The sequence below is a fragment of the Engraulis encrasicolus genome, chromosome 22 (assembly GCF_034702125.1).
Source record: "Engraulis encrasicolus isolate BLACKSEA-1 chromosome 22, IST_EnEncr_1.0, whole genome shotgun sequence".
Lineage (NCBI taxonomy): Eukaryota > Metazoa > Chordata > Actinopteri > Clupeiformes > Engraulidae > Engraulis > Engraulis encrasicolus.
In genome coordinates, this window is record NC_085878.1 from 1232367 (window position 1) to 1257366 (window position 25000).

Consider the following 25000-nt stretch of genomic DNA (forward strand, 5'->3'; position numbering starts at 1 on the left):
TGTGAAGAGGGGTGTGAATAGTGGGAATATTTAAATCACCTTTGGATTAAATAATTGAAATAGAATTCATTTAAATGCGGTATTTTATCTCAATTTTTCATGAAAATGTTTAGATTGAGTAGGTTTTTGTTTTGAGAAACATTGAGATTTTGGGGGAAAAATGCCGCTTATCAATTAATCGTAAGTCGATCAATAAGGCTATCAACTAATGATTAATGAATTAATCTATAATTTGCATCCCTAATATATGCTATTTCACCACTCTCACCCCAGTCCCCTGGTCACATCGTCCAAAGATCTCACTTTACACCATCTTGGCAGTCACAGGGCTGAGGTTACAGTCATTTTAAATCTATATATCCACATACAGTATGTATATATAATCAGGGCTCTAAATTAACACCAGCCAACCGGTCAAATGCTGGTGAAATTTCAGTTTGGCTGGAAGAAAAGAAAACTTACTAGCCACTTGGACCCATTAGTAAAGTGTGTATTTGGCTAGTAAGACTAACATCTACTACATTCTCTAAAAACGTGAGTTTAGAGCCCTGTATATAATCATATGCCATCTGAAAATCATCCTACACATCCCTGGCCCCTAGTCACATCGTCCAAAGATCTGTTTACACTATCTTGGCACAGAGCTGAGGTTACAGTCATTTTAACAGGAATGAGAGTAAATCTATATTCATATACAGTATGTGTGTGTATATTATATATATATATATACGGTAATCATTATGCAATCTGAAAATCATCCTACACACCCCTGGCCCCTCGTCCTGGCCCCCCTCCTCCCCCCAGCAGGTCTGGCTGGAGGGCGGGGGCGGGGTGAGCAGCGCGTTGTGGTGCGAGGAGGTCAGCAGCAGGGGGAGCACCGTGTGGCACGCCAGGCCGTTCAGGTGGAAGCGGTGGCCGCAGTAGCGGAACTTGTGTGCCACGGTCATCACGCTGGCGAAGGCGGACTTCTCGGCGAAGGTGACGGCCCATTGGTTGAGAGAGCCGTCCACGTGCTTGGAGACCATCATGACGGCGGGGCCCATGATGGCCAGGGAGTGGCCCGGTTTGGGGCCCAGCGCTCCGGTCCCGCCGCCACGGCCCCCTCCGCCTCCACCACCACCTACACCATACGATACGATTAGACTTCATTGTCAGTTTTCACTGAAATTCATTTTGCGTCCCTGAGCAACACTCGCTTAAAGGTGGGGTTGCAGGTTAACCATCTTGAGAATATGTACTGTTATGACATCACGTTGGGGACTCCTCAGGCTCATAGGAGTCTATGTAGAACCTTAGAATCCTGGGGGAATTCCCCCACCGTGATGTCATACCTGCAACCCCACCTTTAAGACAGGACATACACATAACATCACATCACAACACTATTGCACAACTGACAAAAAAACAGAGGACACAAGCCTATAGACAGACATACATGCATTCATACATTACATTACATACAACCAGGGCCCTGAATTAACTTGTTTCATCACCAGCCAAAATTGCAGCCAAATGTACACTCACTAATGGGTCAGAGTGGCCAGTAAGTTGGTCAGTTCTACCAGCCAAATTGAATTTTTACCAGCATTTGGCCAGTTGGCTGGTGTTACTTTAGAGCCCTGCATACAACCCAAATAACCCACCTCCGCCGCCACTCTTCTGGTCCATGTCTGCTCCACTGTCGGCCTCGCTGGGCGTGCAGGCGTACATCATGATGTTCTTGCTCAGGGAGTTGGCGTCGCCGGTCGGGAAAGCCACAGGGATGCGGGAGGAGAACGTCACCTAGGGGTGGGGAAGAAGTATTACAGCCACACTGGAGGAAAACAATACCTACTGTACATTGTCTGTGATTTATTAATAAGTCAAGGATCAATTGAGTTCTTTATTCATTTGATTTATATCACCTCAACGTTTGTGGACACAAAGTATATATATTTACCAACGGAGCAAATATTCACATCATTATAAAAAGCAAACAATTATTCATGGGTTACACAACAAACCAGTTGCTTTGCCAACTGAGCCGTTTAGGGGTGCCTGCTGCTGATTTTAGTTCAGCTGACAAAAACACGTTGTCTATTATGTGATATGAAGAGCGAAGTGATATTCGCAAGTGGCATTGTTGGTAATGATGCCCAGGTGCACACATCATAATCAAAGACCTTCCCAGAGAAACATCACCGCTACAGCACTCCACAGGACTCATAATGAAATGTTTCCTGTTGCACTCAGACTGTCAAGCACCCACACCGTACCGCACTGCACAGTACCTGCACTTGTCTGAAGATGCCGGGGATGAACTCGTCCAGGTACTTGACGTGCCACACTAGGAAGGATCCGTCCACGGGGTGTATGGTGAAGAGCATGTCAGGGCTCTTGTTCCACTCCAGGTTGAGGGCCTCCATCTTGCGGTCCAGCAGCACGGTGGGCAGGGGCACGCTGCTGGAGGAGCCGGGCGACGAGGCCTTGGTGCTGCCCCCCCCCTGCTCGGCCCCCTGCTCCCCCCCCTCCAGAACCTCGCCTGTCTCCGACGGGGCCTTGTCCGACATCTCGTCTGGCTCTGGACACAGTGAGGGGGGGGGCATGGGAATGGGAATGGGGAAAGATACAGGACAGGAAGTCAATGTTATGGCCAATACTCAATACCCATAATCAATACCATGGCTGCGTTCCAATATGCAACCTTGCGTCCTGATTTTTAGGATCCTGCCAGGAGGTAATAAGTCGTGATGACATCACAACTTAAGATCCTGCCGGATCCGGAACAGCGGATACAGTATCTCGCAAAAGGGTTGTAAAGTCCCTTTCTCATCTTCAAACAGCGTGGTAAATCACGAATTGGCTCAAACTATTTTGACTGGCTAGGCTGACAGCAGGGAAACTTAATTGCTTTCTGGAACCGGAGGCGGATCCTGTGAAAAACCCTGAGGCCACAAGCCCGGATCCGGAACCGTATCCGGTGCATCTCTACTCATAATCAATACCGTCATTCTCGTCCTCATCATTACCATATGTCTGGGCCTTGTCTAACATCTTGTCTGGCCCTGGAAAAAGGGAGAGGCATGGAAATGGTACAGTAGGGTAGGAAATGTTATTGCTAATACTCATACTCAATAATCATCATCATCATCATCATCATCACCATCATCACCACTACCATCATCATCATCACCATCATCATCACCACCACCACCACCATCATCATCATCATCATCATCATCATCATCATCACCACCATCATCATCACCACTACCATCATCATCATCATCATCATCACCACTACCATCATCATCATCATCACCACCACCATCATCATCATCACCACTACCATCATCATCATCATCATCATCATCATCATCACCACTACCATCATCATCACCACTACCATCATCATCATCACCACCATCATCATCATCATCATCATCACCACTACCATCATCATCACCACTACCATCATCATCATCATCACCACTACCATCATCATCATCATCATCATCACCACTACCATCATCATCATCACCACCATCATCATCATCATCACCACCATCATCATCATCACCATCCTCATTATCAGTAGCAGAGGAGAAATAAATCATCAACTGCTTACAAGGGGAGAATTGACCGAGCATACTACCGAACATTGGTGTTTTCACAATATCCTCAGTTGACAAATCACACAATAAAAAAACACACAAACCGCAAGCACACTTAGATAAAAATGTCAATATACACGAATATACAATAACAAAAATAACAAAATAGAAAATCTAATATTCATAAAGAAAAACCTTTCATCAAATCAATAGAAACAAAAGACACTGTACAGTAGACTTATCACCCAAACAGCACTCCTTTGAAAATGTCCAATGACATCTAATACCTCATCTACCATCTCATCTGCAGTGAGGCAGGGCACGGCTTTGCAACATCAGGAAGTCGGCGGTGTGCAGTGTGGCACTGCTCAAGTATGACCAGCCGCTTGCATCATGTTACAAAAACGCCTCGATGTCTCAGCTCACGTCTCAGCTCATTCTCAGCTTATAGAATTTCTCTAGTTGAATTATTTATGACACATATGCGCAAATACTCGGAGGCATCAACAAGATCAGTAGCAATGGTTTTTTTTTTTGCAAGTGGCCTTTTTGGGGACTGTGTGTACACTATGATGTTTGTGCAGTCACTTCTCCTCTGTGTGACTGCAGTCACATGCTCTCTGCCCGTTTTTAGCCTTTCATTTCTGAATCCTGAATTCATCGTTTTCAGTTTCACACTTGCAAATGTCTGCCTGGCTTCTGTGTCAGCTGCCTTAAGTCAAATGTCAGTTATCCCCTTACCGCAGAGCCTATGTTACAACCTTACGGTCATAAAAATTGTAATGACTATGTCTTCATCTGTTACTTAAGGCTCTCAGTAATGTCATTGCAATGTTGTTATGATGTAGTTGAGTATTTCCAGCAAATAGTGAATAGGCCGGCCAGCGACCCCATCTGCAGTAAGAGGTTAAACAGTCACATCGTTTTGCAATCTCTTTCTCTGTCTAAATCTCTTATCTCATCTCTGAAACATGGTTTCATCATCATCTTAACATATGTTGTCATTCTTTTGTCATTCTCACCAACGGAGGTCAAAGAGCACTCAAGAGTATTATTATGTGCACTCATTTGTGGAATCTTCCTATCACATTTTTTGGTCCATCAATTTATTGTGCACATCATGCACATCACATGCAACTAACTTAATGGCTTCAGCATCACATACTACCTGAATCAGATATGGAATATTTGTGCCTTTGTTGCATCCTCATCTATGTAAACAATAAACATCTTTGGTAAAGTAATGTCCTTACTTGTCTCATCATCACATGCTGTACTGAACGCCTTTACCAGAGATTCTTTAAGTATATATTTACTGTCACCAAACCTAACTGTCACCTCCTGGTCCACCTCTACAAATATTACTATTATTACTTCTCACATTATGTACCGAAGTCGAACTTCATGGGGGAACCCTCCAGGGCCACCTCTACTAATATTACTACTATTACTATTACTATTACTACTACTATTACTAACTAATATTACTACTATTACTACTCATATTACGTACCGAAGTCGAACTTCATGGGGGACCCCATCAGGTCCACCTGCTCCGGGCCCTGCTCCACCTGCTGCTACTACTATTACTGATACTACTACTACTACTACAAAGCAGCGCTACTACTACTACTAAGTAATACTACTCATATTACGTACCGAAGTCGAACTTCATGGGGGACCCCATCAGGTCCCACCTCTTCTAATATTACTACTACTCATATACATGCGTACTAAATTTTAGTTTTCTCCTGGCCACGCAACACTAGCTGTGCACAACTCAACCGCTGATTTGTTGTCGTTCAAAAAAATTAGCTCACGTGGTTGGCTGCCAGTGTCTTGCTTTTCCTCACAACATCGTGTTTATAAACACGGTGAACCCATGTATTACGTACCGAAGTCGAACTTCATGGGGGACCCCATCAGGTCCATCTCCTCTGGGCCCCCCTGCTCCAGCTGCTGCTACTGCTATTACTGATACTACTATTACAAAGCAGCACTACAGGGTTCCAACACCTTTTTCATGAACAAATTCAAGCACTTTTCAAGTACCTTGAAGCACCAAATATTCAGTTTTCCAGCACCTTTAAATAGCTCGCGGGAAGGGGGTGTGGGGGTCCTCCCCTAGAAAAATCTGGGATTTTAAGATGCAATTTCCTGCATTCTAATCAATTTTAGGGTGTCAAATGGCAAATCCCATCTGACATCTCACTCCCTCAGATTTTTGATGTACCTGAACAATTTATTTCTATTATTTGGCTTACTGAGTTTGACTTGACACAAATTTCAAGCATTTTCAAGCACTTCACCAAAATTCAAGCATTTTCACAACCTTGAAATCACATTAGTGAAATTCAAGCATTTTCAAGAAATTCAAGCACCAGTGGGAACCCTGACTACTACTACTACTACTACTAAGTAATACTACTCATATTACGTACCGAAGTCGAACTTCATGGGGGACCCCATCAGGTCCATCTCCTCTGGGCCCCCCTGCTCCAGCTGCTGCTCAGAGAACTTGCGCAGTTGTTGCATGAAGAGGTCCATGGAGGTGGTGAAGCTCAGGTCCTTGTTGTTGAGCCAGTGCACCACAAAGCCGCCGTTCGCATCGTCGGTGGAGAACAGGGAGCCGGCCAGCGCAGCGGGAATGTCTAGAACAGCAGGAAACAGAGAAAAAGCAACATTATTATTATTAGGGATGCACAAGGTATCGGCCAGATGTGTCGGTATCGGCCGATATTTGACATTTTTCAACACATCAGACATCGGTCCGATGGGTAAAACTGGGCCGATGTTAACGCCAATGTTTTTTTTAATATGTCACGGTTCTAAAAGATGGGACTTGATGGTGACTTTCAATGTTTGTCTTCTAATTTGTCTCTATTTTTTATCTAATTTTATCACAGGGAGATAAAAAGTGTTTTTGGAAATAAGAGGACATTCAAAAATTATGTTTGTTTGCATCATTGTCATCTCTTTAAAAAAATAGAAAAGAAAAACATCTGTATTGGTTAATATCGGTTATCGGCCCAAACTGCAATATCAATATCGGATATCGGTATCGGCCGAAAATGTTGACATCGTGCATCCCTAATCATTATTATTATCAAAAAAGCAGAATGCCAAGGTACTCTTCTAAAGTAAAACCGCTTTACACGTAATGTAAAGGCTAGTTCATGTTTGAACTTAGAGAATTAAAATTACTGTCAACATGTTTCAGCCAGCTACAGGGGCTTCATCCGGGCACCAAGTGAGAAGTGAGAATTATTATTATGTTGAAACATTATTAGACAAGGGACTATAACCACACCACATGCAGTACATTTAAAGAGATGGTCTTCCTCTGGGAGAACCATTAAAAAGAACCATTTTATACCACTCTTTCTTTACCGCAATGACCACAGAATAGACATTCACAGGATATATTAGATCCACTGAAATCAGAGAAACAGCCACTACAGAGCACAGCAGGAATAGCTGAGGGACATAGAACCATAATCAAGAACCTTTTGGTGTTATGGTGCTACTGCACATATTGTAGATAGTGAAATACTTCAGTTTCATTGTCCATTCGTGTAGTCTACTTTGTGCATGTGCGCAACACCAATAAAAAAAACATTTGCATCAGTTCTTACACGACACACGGTGGACCTAGTCACTAGACGCCCTGATGAATCAAATATCTTTTCCTCCATGTAATCTTCATCCAAAAAATGGTCACTGCAGACCCTGGCATAGTTATTGACAGGAGGGTTTTTCCTCTTTAGCGCGACCAACCAACGGTGGAGGACCGGTTTGCGCTTCAAGGGCAGGTGATGGAAATGAACTGCCTTGCTCTTACTCGCCTTTAAACGGTAAAATTCATTCATGCAGCCAGGTGCAATACAATAATGCCCTCCCTTTGTCCTCTGCTTATTACCGTTCTCCATAATAGTAAAATCTCTAAATGTCGTTGTGTCCGTCTCTGATGCTTGCTACTGTAGAATTTCCAAGGCAACACACCCAGTGATGTAATGTTCTGCCGTGGAACATGATGGCGCTACACAGTTGCAAAAATGTATCTTTCTCAAACTTGTTATATTTTAACCAGTGTCACTGACACTATTAAGGCAACTCGAATGGATAGACTAAGACTCAATATTTCTAATGAGGACAACTTTGTCTAGTGTTTCATGTCCACTTTAAAGGAACAGGCCATCGGTCTCTCAGTGATAACCATGAGCAGGAACCCTGGGCAGGAACCATTGGTTTCACTGCTGGTTTACCCCATGACCCCAACATGAGCACTTATGGGTCAGAGTAAATCGATGTAAATGGGGCTACGGTGAAGAGATCAATGCGTCTAGATCTATGGTTGGCAACCGGGCTGTCTGTATTAGGCTTGTTGTGGTAACACAGCAAAGTGCCATTGCACGCACCATTACCGCTGGATCAGATTCCATGGCAGTCATTTAGAATTGATTACGTACGTCACACTGTAAGGTCAAAGGATCACAATCTCTTTACATGTACTGGTCGGTAGGTTTGCGGCCATGTGCCATAGTTTTACCATCCCATCGATAGTTTGTCTGTTTTACACCATACAACTCCCACAAACATTCTTACAAGCAAGTCTTGTTGGGGTGTTGTACAATGATCCAGATATAAAAATTAAATCATACGACATATCTGAGGAAGAAATTATTTTGAGCAATCTGACCGGGCTATCACGGAATTGTCAACATCTTGGAGTTCTAATGTTGTGTGATTCAAATGGGAAACAACCAAGTCATGTAATTCTTATGTAGATTCCCTTTGTTGTTAAAAAGCAGTTTGGGATGTGTGATTCTTAACATTATAGTTGATATCCAGTATGTAACATAATTGGTTGCAATGTAATAAGCCATTTCTAACATGTTTAGAAAGTGAGGTTTAGCGGTGGTGGGCGGTAGTAGCCTGGGAACTCCTATACTGCCTTTAGCTCTACACAATCGTTCCGATGTAACAGACAGTATGGAAGCTATGATGAGAAACTGACCAGATCATGGCCCCTGTCTCTGTCCAATCAGAGAGCCAAGTACTCCGACCATTACAGTGTCTCTGTCCAATCAGAGAGCAGGGCAGGGTGTCATGATGGCCAAGTATTCCGGCCCCTACGGAATTTACAGTAGGCAGGTCACCAGACCGAATTGGTAACCAAGGCAAGGTGGGGTGTTAGTGTTCAGGTGGTCACCTGTGTTGGGGTTGATGCTGGCGGAGATGTGGAAGTGGCAGAGTGCGTTGGCGTGGTGCGAGATGTGGCGGTGCGCCTCGTGAGAGCCCATCTGGCTGGGCAGCAGCTCGGTGTGGGCCACCAGGGCCGAGGATCTCCTGCGGCCGCGACGCAGGTGCTTCAGGTGGTGGATGGACTGCAGGTGCACAGCACCAGGCAGGCAGGTGCACAACAAGCAAGCAGGTGATTAGAAACACTTACAGTAGAGTACAGTAGAGTAAAGTAAAGAGTATCCACCTTATTACCACGCCCATTAACCATTTCAATGTTTGATAACACTTTATTTGAATGGTTCACTATTACAGTGGATCTGGCACATTAGGTACAGTGTAATAACCAGTGTAACATCATGTACCAATTTGCACTTCGACGTCTAGGGTTAGGGTTAGGGTTAGCAAGTGCATGCTATTACATACACTGGTATAACATTTTATTAAATATTGTTACACTGCTTATTACACTGTACCTAATGTTATAGATCCACTATGATAATGAACCATTAAAATAAAGTGCTACCCAATGATTTTGGTACCCCCACAGCAGCTGTCGGCTAGTTCCGCTAGTTAGGCTGGCCATAGTCCTTTTGAATGGGCTAGTAGCAACTGCTACCCAAACGGTAATGGCACTGCCCTTGTAGGCGTGGATAATACCACACAGTCTCACCCCAAGTAGTCAATATCTGAGTACCTTTGACCAGACTGCAATTTGTGACGTCTTGGGTATTCCTTCCACGTCACATTTTGACTATGTCCTCAAAGGCGCCCCCTTGTGGCAGCATAACGTCATTGAGGTTAGGTTTAGGAATAGGTTTAGGGTTAGGCCACATAGTCAAAATGTGACGTGGAAGGAATACCCAAGACGTCAAAAATTGCAGTCTGGTCCAAGGTAGTCAGAAATTGACTACTTGGGGTGAGACTGCGTTGGAATGGGCTAGTAGCAACTGCTACCCAAACGGTAATGGCACTGCCCTTGTAGGCGTGGATAATAAGGTGGATAAAACAGTAAGCTTAACTTTATTCCTCCCAAAGGGAAATTCAAGAAAGGTTTTAACAGACATCATCATCATCTTCACATTGAAATACTAAATGCTATACGCTAAGATAGGTGCTTCAGGTTTTCAATGGACTACTGATAAACCAGACAATTTATGAGCAGATGATGACTTCAACAACCTAATATTCAAATACCAAAGCTCCTAAGTTTAGATAGGTGCTTCATTAGCCTGGTCTTACCATAGTGTATCATAACATGAACTGCAGGAATTGAGAAATGAGAATCGAGAGGAAGCTTACAGATGGCTAAGGCCAGGCTAGTGTTTCATAGTCGGGGGATGCACTACTAGGTTCACAAGGTGCTCGACAGACGATTCAAACAGACACAGGTTCAAAAACCAAACTTGTAGCATTTTCAGACCGACAGAGAGCCATGCCAGTGCCAGTTCCCACACCTGATCTCGGACTACTATCTGACATGTTCACATCGAATCGAGTTGGCAACAACCAGATGGTTGCTTCTCAATGCAAATCAGGTAAAACCCGTTTTTTTGTTTTTTGTTTTGTTTTCTTCGATCAAATCATGAGAGCAATGTAGACATGGTTGGATGTCACCAGATTCATATGGGACATGGGTCACATGGGGTTGAATAGTAAACGTTGTATGAACGTGGGTTGGTCACCAGTAAGCACGTTGTGCTCCCAGTGTGTAACTGATGCAGACCCAGCACTGGCACCATTCTGGTCGGCCTGAAAACAACCAAAGACAAAATCACACAAAAAAAACTTGGATTTCACCATCAAATATGGATAGGGTATTTACGTAGGTAGCGGATGGATTCAAGGACAGAGGTTAACAAGAGCAGACATACGGTACAGTACGCAGATGATTCAAAAGGACATGGGTTCAATTCCTAAACATGTATCGTTTCCTAAGTGGAGGATGGACTACGGGTAAACAAGGTGAATAAGATAAGGTTACACTTCATTATAAGGCCCTGGTTACATTAATGAGCCATGAATTAGGTTTACTGTAACAAAGTATGTAACAACATGTAGAACTTATACTGTACCATAGAGGTTAAGGGTCAGGTGTGTACAGTGTAAGAACATGATATCACACATACCTGTAGGTAGCTACTAGAGTTGTATACAGTAGAAGTAGCAGTACTCTTACAAATATAATTACAACGCTAGTGGTATGATATTACATGCTTTCAACTTTGTAATATCACACTTTGAGTGTTGTAATTACGCCCAATCTCTGTGTGACGATCTATGATTTATGCTAGGCCCAGCCACTATGGACCTTACACATCTAAGAATCCTGGTCCTAACCTACGTTGACCTTATGACTCTACAATCTCTATCTATCTCTTCTTCCTCTGCCTTCCTGCTATTTCTGCCTCTCCTCTATACCTCTGCTTTTAAATCCATGTCTAACAATGATGTTTTTTCCCATTTGTTAAACACTTTGAGTTACATGCCTTGTATGATACAGTGCTATACAAATACAATTATTATTATTATTATTATTATTATTATTATTATTATTATTATTATTATATCCGTTAGTTAGAGTATTGCTACGTCTACTTTATACAATTCTGGCAGCTACAATATTAAAAAAGGGAACCATACAATGAAGTGGTACCAAAAACACTCGTAGGAAAAACACAGGCAACTCAAACAGACACACCGATTTAAATAAACATCACACAAGGTGCTTCGGGTCGGGTGGTGGGCGGACAGGACAGGACAGGCGGACTGACTAAGGGGTAAGATAAGGTGAACAACAAGAGCGTGTGACTCACAAGAGAAGAGAGTGGCGGCTCAGGCATGGATTCAAATATCAAATATGCATACGTGGATCAGGCGGTGAATGCAGGTGAGTGCAGGACAAGAGATATATAATACACAAGAGCAGAGATTCAAGCACATATCATATCGATATATATATATATCAAATAGGAACACATAGTTAGATCTTTTCTATAGTATGGTGCAGGATGGGACTGCAGGACAGAATGGGCTGCAAACAAGATCACATGACTTTCTCGTGGCAACTCTGGGCTAATGGTAGCCTGGCAAAGACGGACTGTAGCACCACAGGGTTCAGAAAACTGAGGATGATATGGCAGGTGGGGCCCGTAGGTTCCAGCCATATCAAGCCTGTGCCTTAATACAGCCCTGCTAATGGGCTAATGCAGGGTTTCTCAAACTGGGGTGCATGCACCCCTGAGGGTGCGTGGCCTGTCACAAGGGGGTGCGGGAGCTGAATTGAACAATGGGGTTTAATGTGTGTTTTTATACAGCATTAATGAACATTAAGTAGTTTTTAATTGTATGGTGAATTATATGCTGGAAAAAAACATCAGGTCTATTGGAAATGAGGATTACCCAAATGACACTGCATTTGTGCAGTGAAGCCATACTTGAATTGCCATCAGCACACCAAAATATTCCCTAAGGAGGTGCGCGAACTGCACTGAAATGTACAAGGGGGTGCGCAAGGGAAAAAGTTTGGGAACCGCTGGTTGGGCAGTTGCTCCTGGGATCAGAGTGACTGCAAAGTTGATTCTTCCAGGAGGAGGTGAAAGGTCAAGATGATTTTCAGGACCTGGCACTAACGGGGAGCCCTCTGAAGGATCTGAAGGATTTTAATATTATAATGATATTATAATAATCTCATAATCTTCTTGTTAGTAGTGCCTTACTAAATATGTAGTTTTTCATGGGGCCAAAGAAATCCAGCAGCCAGTTGAGAAAAAGTGGGTCAAGATCGGGCATCAAACTAAACACGTCAAGGGACCTTAATGACTTTAAGCCAATTTACATAAAATGTAACGTAATGCAATGTTGTTTATAAACATATCTTCAAATATTTAACATGTATAGGTGCTGTAGGTGATGGATGCACTGCAGAATATACTGTTACAGTAATAGATGTAAACAAGTGAACAACAGACGACTCAGTAAGGCACAGACTCTCACAGATTCAAATATCAAACGCGTAGCTAAAATGGAGAAGTGGTCAGTTTGAGATCAAATGTCTTTGTTGTTTTGATGTGGAAGTAGTGGAGTGTACACAATGAATCCTTCCGCCCACAATGGCTCACACTCACACAATGGCTGGTCGTCAGGACTCGTTCCAACAAGTCTGGAATTTCATTTGTGATGCAGCTGTGTAAATATGAGAAGCTATTGCATTTAAAGAAGGAAGTAAATAACAACCATGAAAGCAGAGTTGTGTGTGTGTGTGTGTGTGTGTGTTTGCAAGAGGATAAGAGAGAGAGAGAGAGAGAGAGAGAGAGAGAGAGAGAGAGAGAGAGAGAGAGAGAGAGAGAGAGAGAGAGAGAGAGAGAGAGAGAGAGAGAGAGAGAGACAGACAGCAAAACAGGCAAAGATATAGAGGGAGAGAGATGGAGAAAGAGACAGAAACTGATGGAGAGACAGATCAAGAGGAAAAGAAAGAGAGAAACACAGTCGAGGCTAGACATCCAGAAATAGAGCCAGACAGAAAAGTGGAAAAAGAGAGAAATGGTGCAGAGTGCTAGTAAAACTGTGTCATGTCTGTGTGTGTGTGTGTGTGTGTGTGTGTGTGTGTGTGGGGGGGGGTGTGGGAGTGTAGCGTGCTAGGAAAAGTGTGTGTGTGTGTGTGTGTGCGTGCGTGCGTGCATGCGTGCATACGTGCGTCCGTCCGTTCGTTCATGTGTGCTTGCCTGTATGTATGTTTGTCTGTCCAATCGACAAAGTATTGTGTGCGTGTGTGCGTGTGTGCGTGTGTGCGTGTGTGCGTGCGTGTGTGCGTGCGTGCGTGTGTGCGTGCGTGCGTGCGTGTCTGTGTGTGTACTGTACTGTACTGTACTGCACGTCTTTACCTCCAGGGCGTGCTGGATCTTGTCCTTGCCCCCCAGGCCGGGCAGGCTGCTGCTGAAGCTGGTGCTGTTCTCCGAGATCTGGCCCCCCAGCAGGCTGTCCTCCGGCAGCAGGGTCTCCGACCACAGGCGGCAGATGCCGTCCGCACACGACGTCAGCAGCACGTTACACACCGAGCCCCTGATGGGACGGGACGGGGAGAGAGAGAGACAGGGTGAATGGAGAACATGATGACAGACAGACAGAGATGCACAGGTACACACAGGACACGAACACACAGTAAGGCAGAGATGCACAGGTACACACACGAACACACAGTAAGGCAGAGATGCACAGGTACAAACACGAACACACAGTAAGGCAGAGATGCACAGGTACACACAGGACACGAACACACAGTAAGGCAGAGAGACAGGCACACAGACACACAGGACACGAACACACAGTAAGGCAGACAGACAGGCACACAGACAGACAGACAGATGGAACAGACAGACAGACGACAACACAGACACAGACACAGACACAGACACACACACACACACACACACACACACACACACACACACACACACACACACAATCATAAACAGTATATGGAATGACTACTGCAGTTAATTACATCGTGCAAATTACCACATCTTCACTTATTCATCCCATACTGCATGCTACTGTATGTGTGTTTGACTCACTCACATACAGTACACACACATACACATACACTCACACACACCGCGCTAAGAAATCCACTCCCATATGTGATCTTTCTGAGGTGCTGTTTCCACGTAGCGGGATATTTTTTTAGCAGGGTATTTTTTTTCTCCTGTTTAGGTGAAAACGCAACATGTGGATAAAAATAAATACTCCATTGCAACAAATGCGTTTCAGCCCCCTTAATGGGATATTTTTAAAGCCTGCTTTTTTATATCTGGATTTTAAATATCTGCTACGTGGAAAAGGAAGGCCAAAATCAATGTAAACAGGAGAAAAAATATCGACATATAAAAATATCCTACTACGTGGAACCGGCTCCTGAGTCAGTCAAGGAGGGACATGTAACACATGATGAGCATTAAGTCCTGATAAGTCTTGTCTGCTGTCTGTCACGATAACACAAGTCTTAACTGCCGTGACTGACGTCAACATCCTGTATTAAAATGACTCTCAGGAAATCACATGGACTGGAGCAAATCATGACAGCCATCCCTCTCAGGCTCACCCTGCCCTGCGCGGGAGTGCTAGAAAAATCAATACGGATATGTATCCATTCAGAAAGCTCTCTCTCTCTCTCTCTCTCTCTCTCTCTCTCTCTCTCTCTCTCTCTCTCTCTCTCTCTCTCTCTCTCTCTCCCACACACATACACACACACACACACACACACACTCACACACTTGCATGCACGCACGCACACACACACACACACACACACTCACACACACAGGTTTACATGCACATACGGTACATGCTCACACACAGCGAGAGACAGGAGTCAATATCTTGGCCTTTGGGCTTCTATAGTATCTAGCCCAGGGGGTCAGGATTTGCCTGCCTTTGCAAGGCACTTCCTCGTCGCAATTCCGCCACCACTTCGCTCAAAGAGGGTGGACGCGATTGGTGGGTGCGCGAGTTTAGTGTTGGGCACACATACCTATACAGGTGTGTGGTTGGGCACCTCCATGCATCCAATGCCAGTCTTCCATATATCTTTCAATCGTAAGTCAGTCATTAACGTGTCACGTAATTGGCTGAGTAAACTGGTGGTGGAAACGACTCCATCTTTGAAGCTGAAAAATTCGTTCAATTTTGGCTGAATTCACTAGCCTAGCATTTCCCATTGAAATGACTGGAGGGGGGACTTATTCACTCTCTCCAGTTCTTATACTACCTCCATGATCTAGCCATGCCATACTGCTCATCACTCCACTCTGACGTGTGATTGGCTAGGTGGCTACTGCTTTTGGCTCTCCGCCAACCAATCAATAACTTGGGGCGTGTACTTTTCACTCTGCATGCCTGCCGGGCTGGCCTGGGATGAAAAATCAGGCCTGGCATGTTTAGCCGAGATCAGTCGCACAGGCACTGAGAGAGACATTGACGCGGCACTGAGAGAGACAATGACGCCTGTGGCAACATTTTTTAGTAATCTATTATAGGCCATTACAGGTCACTACAACAGTGGAACATGAATATTTAAATCTGACTCGGAGAGGTCAGCAGTAGGGATGCAAATTATCGATTAATTCATTAATCGTTAGTTGATTGCCTTATCGATCGACTTACGATTAATTGATAAGCTGCGTTTTTCCCCCGAAATCTCAAAGTTTCTCGAAAAAAAACTACTAAATCTCAAAATTTTAAAACAAAATTGAGATAAAATACTACTTTTAAATTAATTCTATTTAAATTCTTTAATCCAAAGGTGATTTAAATATTCCCACTATTCACACTCCTCTTCAGACACACTCTTCACAAGTCCATTTCACCTGCATCTTTTGTCAGTTGAATTGTCGATTAATTGAAATTAATGTTTTTTAATCGATTAATCGTTTGCATCCCTAGTCAGCAGTATGAGTCAGCGGCATGAGGACTCACACCACTGTATTGAGAGGAGCACCAGGCCAAACTCATCAACAGTCCACCGGGCAAATGTGCTCTACCAGAGATTCTTTAAGTATATAGAGATATGCCAACATAATAGGTTTCTATGGGCACCTAACGTGACCAGGTTCCGGTCTGCCTGAAGGGGCGTGTCATAATACTCCTAGAATGAATAGAACAGTCCTTAGGTCTGCCTAAAGGGGGATTTCCCCCCCTCCCCCTTGCGACAGTAGAACCCGGAAACAATGGGCCAGCGGAACCTCTATCTTATCTACTCTCTCTGGCTCTGCTGTATGCCTTATGGCCAATCCAGCCATGTTGCTACAGCTTATGCCTTGTCCACACCAAGAGCGACCTACGCTGCCCGGTAGCGGAGGTAGCAGAAGAAGTTTTGGATTCGCCCCTGGCGAATTTGCGCTGGTGGCGCTGATCGCGCTGATCGTGTACCTTTCATACTTTAGAGAAATAATGACTTCTGTCGCTTCGTTAGCGTAGTTCGCTCTTGGTGTGAACAAGGCATTACAAAGACAAACACAATGAAAACAACTATCAAGGACATAAGAACATTAAGATCAATTAGGAGGAGGATGGACTGACTTGGGCATGTACTTGCTGGTCTTCCTCCAGGAGAAGCCGGTGACGGTGCGAGGGTGGGCCAGGTAGATGAAGGAGAAGTGGACAGGTGGAGCCTTCTTATCGGGCAGCTCGGGAATGACCACCGCCATCTTCCAGCCCGTGGTGGGGTACCACACCTTCAGTAGGCAGTCATCCTAGGGCCAGAATGAATGAATGAATGCATGAATGAATGAATGAATGAATGAATGAATGAATGAATGAATGAATGAATGAATGAATGAATGAATGAATGAATGACTTTAGTCTTTTAAATGTAAAAACATTGTATAGCAACAGTAACCATACATTGAAAGGACTAAATAGACAGGGATGTACACAAAAACATTCCCAAGACTTATTTCCAATGTGGTCAGGTAAACAGGTGTAGAATATCAGGTGATATCAGAGGAGCAGATGGTGTTAAAACAAAACACCACACACACACACACACATAGGTGAATGCACACACAAACATACACCGATGCACGCGTTTGGATATGCAGGCAGGCATAGGCACACAATCACTCGCTCACAAACACACACACACTCACGCACGCATGCATGCGCGCGCACGCACGCACACGCACACACACACACACACACACTTTGCGCAGTATGGCAATATATATAAAAAAGATGATCTTCCTTTACTATTATGACTGTCCCCTCTTAGTTCTACAGATTCCCAAGAACTTACCATATTTTCCCATTAAATACAGTACATATTTCTGAGAACTGGAAAATCATGTTCATGAGTATGGATATACAGTAGGTATTTTGACAGGTCATATTTTGACCAAATTGTTTTCAAAAGTCCTCCGCTAACAGTAGAAAAATGGCTATTTATGTACTGTAAAGTAAAGTGCATTCACTGTACCTTCCCAGAAGTGGCGAAGTACTCCCCATCAGGAGACCATTTGGTTATGTGCACAGCAGCTGCCGTCCTGCAAAACAACACACACAAAGCACACCAGATGAGACCCTACAGCAGGGGTGGGCAGTTATTTTGGCCCAAGGGCCACATTGGCTGTAGAACAGGGCTATTCAATTAGAGCAGGGCTCCCCAACCTTTCTGGGTCTGAGGGCCACCAAGGGCTGCCCGAGGCCTACTGAGAGCAAACCGAGGGCTACTTTTGCTCAAAATCCTCTACTGATGTCTTGACATTATTACCAAATCACACTAGATTGAATTATAATTTGCTTATAAATTATAAGGACATATTCTTTATTACTTCATATTTAAATTGAGAAAAACATTAACTGTGACTAAAATCTTGTAGTCATGACTGTTTATTAACATCCTTGGTGGGCACCTCAGAAGCTCCTGGAGGGCTACCTGGCGCCCGCGGGCACAACGTTGGTGATGCCTGAATTAGAATCTCATCTGGGCCACATTTCCAAACCAAGAACTTAAGTCGGGCCGCACATTTTCAGCCATCACTAAAATGGAAATGACACTTCAAATTCGTAGTCTACAAGCAATTTTTAAACATGTTCCTCTAGCCTAAAACCTTACCACATTGAATGTGAATGTACAAGACAAGCAGGCAATTCACAAGAAAATCATGTGTTGTACTGCAGTATCAAAAATGGAATGTACACTGTTACAGTTGGGGGCAACATCTGGGCTGTGGACTGCATCTGGGCCGCATGTGGCCCTCGGGCCTCCAATTGAATAGCCACATTGGTGTAGAATATTGACTCAAAGGCCAGATGTCGCAGGCAACTTACCCATGTCAATAATACGAAATAGTGTTAGCTTTGATTCCTTCACATTATACTGAAATGTAGTTAGATGTAGCCTATCTACTGAAGTTTAATCTTAAATTCACAAGACTCGTTTTAAAAAAGATGTTGAATGACATGTATTTGGATTTAGAAGTTGTCTTTGTGTTTCTTGTAAAGGCTTTGTGGGCAACATGAAATGGCTCAGCGGGCCAGAGTTTGCCCACCTCTGGCCTACAGGCTTAGCTGAACACTGGAGGTTGGGACATGAAGACAGTAATCATTCTTTGCCTGAATAGATCAAAATGTGGTAACGTGGTGAACTAGAGTAGAGTAGAGTAGATTATCATTCATTGATCCCAGGGGGAAATTGAACTGATTGATCAGTCAATGAGAAAATATTTTAAAAGAATCTACGGTCCAATATCTTACATAATAATCTATTGTCCAATTGAATCTACCTGTTCAATCTACTGTGACATCTCTGGGATATTTCAGTTGCTACAAAATGTACATTTTAACCCGTTAAGACACAGCATTATAAATTGCTGTTACCAGGAAGGCAATGAGTGCGTTTACATGCAGTTCAGTATCCCGAATATGAGGCTTATCCCGGTTAAGATCATATTCGGAATAAGGTGTTTATATGCGCACAGAACGTTATATCCCAGTCTACATTCTTGGCCGTTATAGAATTCTCTTCAAATGCGTGTAGCCTGGATACCAGCAACAGCGTTCCATGGGAAGCCCCTGTATTCGGGATAAGGTGTATACATGCGTCAGTATCCCGGCTTCTTTCGGAAAACTCCACCTAGCATATCCCGATTTCTCAGTATCCCGAATAAGGGCTTATTCGGGATACTGAAGTGTTTATATGCGCAAACGCAAATTCGGGATACTTAATATCCCGATCATATTCGGGATACTGAACTGCATGTATACGCACTCAATGACTAAGTCGTAGTGCATTACCTCCGAAACGTCGTTCATTAAAGAAAAACAGCGAAATGGTCAGTGTGCGGGAGTTTCTTCAAGTACTATGGTAGCTAACTATTCATTGACTATTAGAGCGTTCCACTGGCGGAACTGCATGCATAATGGGGCCACGAGGTCAACCATTTTAAAGAGGGATGCCACTATTTTGGGGCTTACTACAGTTAAAATCGTTGGCTGGGGTTCATAAAGGTGGTAAAGTGTCTTATTTTTCATGTTGAGCGTTGTCTTGCTTTAAGACAAGTTAAAAGAGGGAATATGTCGCTAAGCTAGTGAAAGTCAATGGATCCGTGTAGCATTGTAGCATGTACCGTCTCTTTCACTTCAGCATTTCTCACAAGCATTTGGATGGTTTTTTTCTGATACCGCTGTCATGGTTTCACAAGCAGCCACCCATTTAACTGCCTCTGTCTGACTGTGAACTGTCTGTCAAGATCTACTGGGGCCAGCCTGTGCTGCCAGCTCTTTTTGAGGAAGCGGTTTTTCACACTACTCCCTTGGGGTGACCGACCGACCGACCGCGGAGGAATTAAAACTCATCATGCACGTGCTGTTGTGCTGTGTGCCGTAACCAGAGGAGGAAGAGGAGTGTGTCTCTGTGGTTTTGTTTTGTCTGTTACGGCAGTGTGTGAACACAACACGCTGGGCAATACACTCCTATAGTTTCACATCTCCTTCGCAGTACTCTAACCACCTACAGTACGACATAGAACAAGGCATCTGCAGTATACTGTAGAGTTCCTCTTCTCACTGCCTCAATGCCAGCCATGTCTCTCTCGGGTGACACTAACCAACATGATCTCACTGCCTCAATGCCAGCCATGTCTCTCTCGGGTCACACTAACCAACATGATCTCAAACGAATTGCGTCTCATTTCTCACGCAAACCAAAAACTGAAATTGCGTCACATTTATGATGCATTCTCTTTGACACACATGTGCAGTGGTCATGCAGCTGTCCGTGGCAGGTTAGGTTTAGGGAAAGTTTTGGTTAGGGCACAAATTTAAAACTCAGAAACGTGGCATTACTGACGACAGGTTAGGTTTAGGGATGGTTTTGGGAAGGGCACAGTTGTAAAACTATGAAACATTGCATTACTGACAGGTTAGATTTAGGGATGATTTTGGGAAGGGCACAGCTAGACCAATCAGAAGTTACCTATGTGCTCTAGACAGCAGGGAATGCGTCTGAATATGTACGCAATCTTGGATGTTGGTTTGCGTGAGAAATGAGACGCAATTTTTCGAGATCAGGCTCCACTAACTGATACTCTCTGTACACTTTCAATGAGAGAAATGAACTCACAATGACAGGCATCCGATATATCATTCTCCTGAATATAATTCAACTCGGAGGTTGACACAGAACGAAGAGAGTCTAAAATCAACTGTAGTCCATCCAAAAATAGATGGAATACGGCAGAATACGACGCCCTTGTAGAGTACACACAGGCGTGGTGGATTAAAAACATAAAACACGAAATGCCTGGACTACGAGAGCGACTTATTGCTCAGATGAAAGCACAGCTCTCCAGCTGCTGCCCAAATCCCCTTCATTCTTGCTCTCTCTCTCTCTCTCTCTCTCTCTCTCTCTCTCTCTCTCTCTCTCTCTCTCTCTCTCTCTCTCTCTCTCTCTCTCTCTCTCTCCCTCTCATGATTGGAGTAGCACAGCAGTGTTGGGCCAGCACCACCCTCCACGCTCTGCTCATTTCTCCTTCCCCTGTCACCACCACATCCAGTGCCACTCAAGAGGGCTCTAAATTACCGGCCAAAATGACAAGTAGATGCTAATTTTACTAGCCAATCACACAATCACTGATGGATCAAAGTGACTAGTTTTCTACCAGCCAAAATTTAATTTCACCACCATTTGGCCAGTTGGCTGGTGTTAATTTAGATCCCTGCAACTACTCCATCATGCTACTCAGTCCTGGGATTCACAAAAACTAGGGTGCTTCGTCCGGACGTGCCTACGTCACTAGTGATGCGCGTCCTCGTTGCCGAACTGCAGTGGGCACTGCACTGGGACTCACTAGTTTCAAACAAGCAATTTAGGGTTAGGTTTAGGGTTAAGGTTAGGGTTAGGGTTAGGTTTAGGGTTAAGGTTAGGTTTAGGGTTAAAGTTAGGGTTAGGTTTAGGGTTAAGATTAGGGACGGTATGGACGGTTGTCATGGCGACGATTCAAACGTCGTCGGCAACAAGGACGCATATACCTATTGTGACGTAGGCACGTAATACCGCCTCCGAACGAAACAACCTAGAATTTGTTTGTCCCACTCAGTCCTGCTACCCAGTGCTAGCACTTATTTCTACCATTCACCTGCTCCACTCTAGCCAGGCGATGCCATTCCACCCAAATATTTTATCTCTGCACTTAGTCTGGCGAAACCCTCCTAGCTCGGTTTGCTTACTGTTTAGCCAATCAGCAAACAGTTGAGAGTGGTGACGCAGAATTCACCCACCCTCCACGGAGACGGATTCCTCTTAGTTTTCGCCAGACTGTTTGACGTAGTCAGCAGTCGGCTTTCGCCCAAGCTAGGTCCACTCTAACTCCCTACTAACTCACTACTCACTAACTCCTGCTAACCAATATCAACTCCTACTCAGTCTACGTACTCCTCAACCTCCATTGCCTCTCTTACTAACTTCGCATCAACTACACACATATTAAAGTACTAACGTCAGTTCTGGCCAGGCCATGGTAGTCAAGAAGCTTGTCGCCCTCCCCTTCATCTAATTCATAATTGATCCAGGTGCATTCCCTCAGCTGATAATCTTTCTTACCTAGCGATTGGCCACTCAGCTTCGGCACGCCTTTTAAATTCTATCCACTTCCTCTCAACTGTATGCTGCTCGGTTTTTGCTACCCACCACCTCCCCTGCTCCACCTTGTCGTGTATGATGTGACATGTTCTCTTGTCACGTCGCTTGGCTCTGTTCATGGGGGGGTTATCTCTCGCCCTGTCCTGCCGGGGTGAGAATTCCCTAAACGGTTGCTGCCCCCTGACTAAATGCTTTTCCATGCTGCTCATGGAAATAGGGGGGTTCCTCCGAACAGAGCTATACCGCCAAATGTAATTCATAATTTCAGTAAAAGAAATTTCATTTCTATTCTTCTCTTGTGTTTCTTGACTGAAATGGTTCTGACGGAACTCCTCATTTCACTACTCACTTGCACTGCCAGATGCAGGTCCAGTCGTTGAGTACGGGGTGCGGCTTGTCGTCGGTCAGCTGGCCGTCCTCCTCCTCCACCAGGGTGTCTCCTGACGGGGGAGCCCACAGCTGAAGGCGCTCCGTGGCCGCCAGGATACGGTTCCCTAAACAGAGGAGAGGAGAGGAGAGGGGGTGTTTAGAGCTCAGAGTTTATTTTTATTTTTAAAAGGGTTTTTCTTCGGGTTTCAGTAAACGCACACCTTTTGAGGTGCGTACGGTAGACAATTAGACTCAACTTGAAAAAGAATGGTCATCGCACACTCAGAACTTCACGCAGTTATATTTAATAAGACCAACGTTTCGGCTTACGCCTTCATGAGATGATCAAGATGACCCTGATGAAGGCGTAAGCCAAAACGTTGGTCTTATTAAATATAACTGCATGAAGTTCTGAGTGTGCGGCGACCATTCTTTTTCAAGTTTATTTTTAAAAGGGGAAATGTGCAGGTTAACATTTCAACATTAATGTTAAAACAAGAGAGGATGCACTGCATAATGCCAGGTTTAAGCAATACTGCTCTGTGTGTGTGTGTGGCAGCTGGGTTACAATAGAGTTCACATGCTGAAGAGCTCTATTCCAGTGATTCCCACTGTGCACCACTAGAAGTACGTGAGCACACTGTGCAGGGAATACGTGGGAAAATGAACAAATGTATGGGGCATATGGCCCAATGGGCATGGCTATGCTGCCGTGTAAAACAAGAACGCAGTAACTTGAAAATATTTGAAACTGAGTTTAGATCGGAAATGGGCTCTACACTACCTCATTTGTCTTGTGTCAAAAAAACTGTGGTCGAACATCGTCCCGTTTTGAAGAAAAATCATGTTGAAAGTGCAAAAATTATGTTACGTCGTACAAAACAAAAACGCAGTAAGTCGGCGAGTTACTGCTGCAATTTCCAATGGGAATGGTTTGGGAGTAGACAGTAATACTACCCAAGAACGCAGTAACTCCTGCAGTTACTCCATTTTGTGGCAAAAAGACTCATAAATGTTGTTTTTTCAGGTTTTTTTTGTGTGCATTTAATTTCTATCCTAAAAAAGTATTACAAGGAAGTGTCACCACCGCTTTACTAACAACACAGTTGTCGGGCCATTTAGGAAACTTTGAAGCCTTTTTTCTCAGTTTGCCAAAATCTGAGTTACTGCGTTCTTGTTTTGTAGGGCAGTATGGCTGAGGATATTAGGAAAACTGCCTCTACTACGGAAATCTATGCCTTAACCACCTCGCCTCAACCTTGCTCACTGGCACACTTACAATCATAGATTATAGTCGAGATCCATCTGCAGTCTTTGCTTCAAATCTTAACATTTAAATTGGCACTGTATGCTAATTGCCTCTGTGGATACTTTGTGGAATACAGTATGTGCCACAACATATAGTACACAATACATGTCAATTCTTGCAAAAGTTCAAAGATCCATGCACAGCTTCTAGGTGCTGGTAAACTCAGGAGGAATATGCAATACTTGAAAAGGACCACTGTAAACGTTTTCCCCTTTTAAAACATGTAATATTCTTATTCTGATCCAATGACAATACCATACACACTTCACATGTACAGTGACAGAAGAGGAAGCAGGGGCTAACACGCTACAGGCTAACAGGCTAGCTGGCTGATGAGCGTGGGTTTTCGAGGCATGAAAATGTCACAGTTGATTTGTTCCAGTCTCGCTGGGATTTCTATAACCCTTGTAGCTTTGTGAGCAATCAAAGGTTACTGTCATGCTAGCTAGCGGGCGCCAGAAAGAAAACAGGAAAAGCCGCCGCCTGCAGCACCAACACTAAGCCACGCAGATATACCTAGGGGGCGCCGAAGAGCCCATGACAAATATGATTAATAGTATGATTCAAAATCCCACGCTTTTGGAGCTGCCTACACTCATGCACGAGCAGAGAAGAGAAGAGAAGAGAAGAGAAGAGAAGAGAAGAGAAGAGAAGAGAAGAGAAGAGAAGAGAAGAGAAGAGAAGAGAAGAGAAGAGAAGAGAAGAGAAGAGAAGAGAAGAGAAGAGAACTGAAGAGGAGGAGGGTAAATAATATCATTTGCCATGAAACACCAAAGGCTCTTTTCACCTACATGGACACTGTGGATGTGGGTTGGCTTCAAAACAGTTTAAAAAAAAAACAACAAAAAAAAC

At 44.0% G+C, this 25000-nt stretch overlaps 1 protein-coding gene across 1 annotated transcript in view; it reads right to left on the reverse strand.

Annotated features, from left to right (window-relative positions):
- dmxl2 (Dmx-like 2) overlaps positions 1-25000 on the reverse strand; it is a 151807-nt gene that overhangs the window by 99516 nt on the left and 27291 nt on the right. Inside the window, exons 5-13 of the mRNA XM_063188608.1 lie at positions 22820-22964; positions 17806-17872; positions 16911-17083; positions 13718-13895; positions 8806-8980; positions 6035-6244; positions 2271-2560; positions 1656-1782; positions 768-1102 (exon numbers count right to left, since the gene is read on the reverse strand). Of these exons, the coding sequence (XP_063044678.1) occupies positions 768-1102; positions 1656-1782; positions 2271-2560; positions 6035-6244; positions 8806-8980; positions 13718-13895; positions 16911-17083; positions 17806-17872; positions 22820-22964 (1700 nt within the window). The remainder of the gene's footprint in view (positions 1-767; positions 1103-1655; positions 1783-2270; positions 2561-6034; positions 6245-8805; positions 8981-13717; positions 13896-16910; positions 17084-17805; positions 17873-22819; positions 22965-25000) is intronic.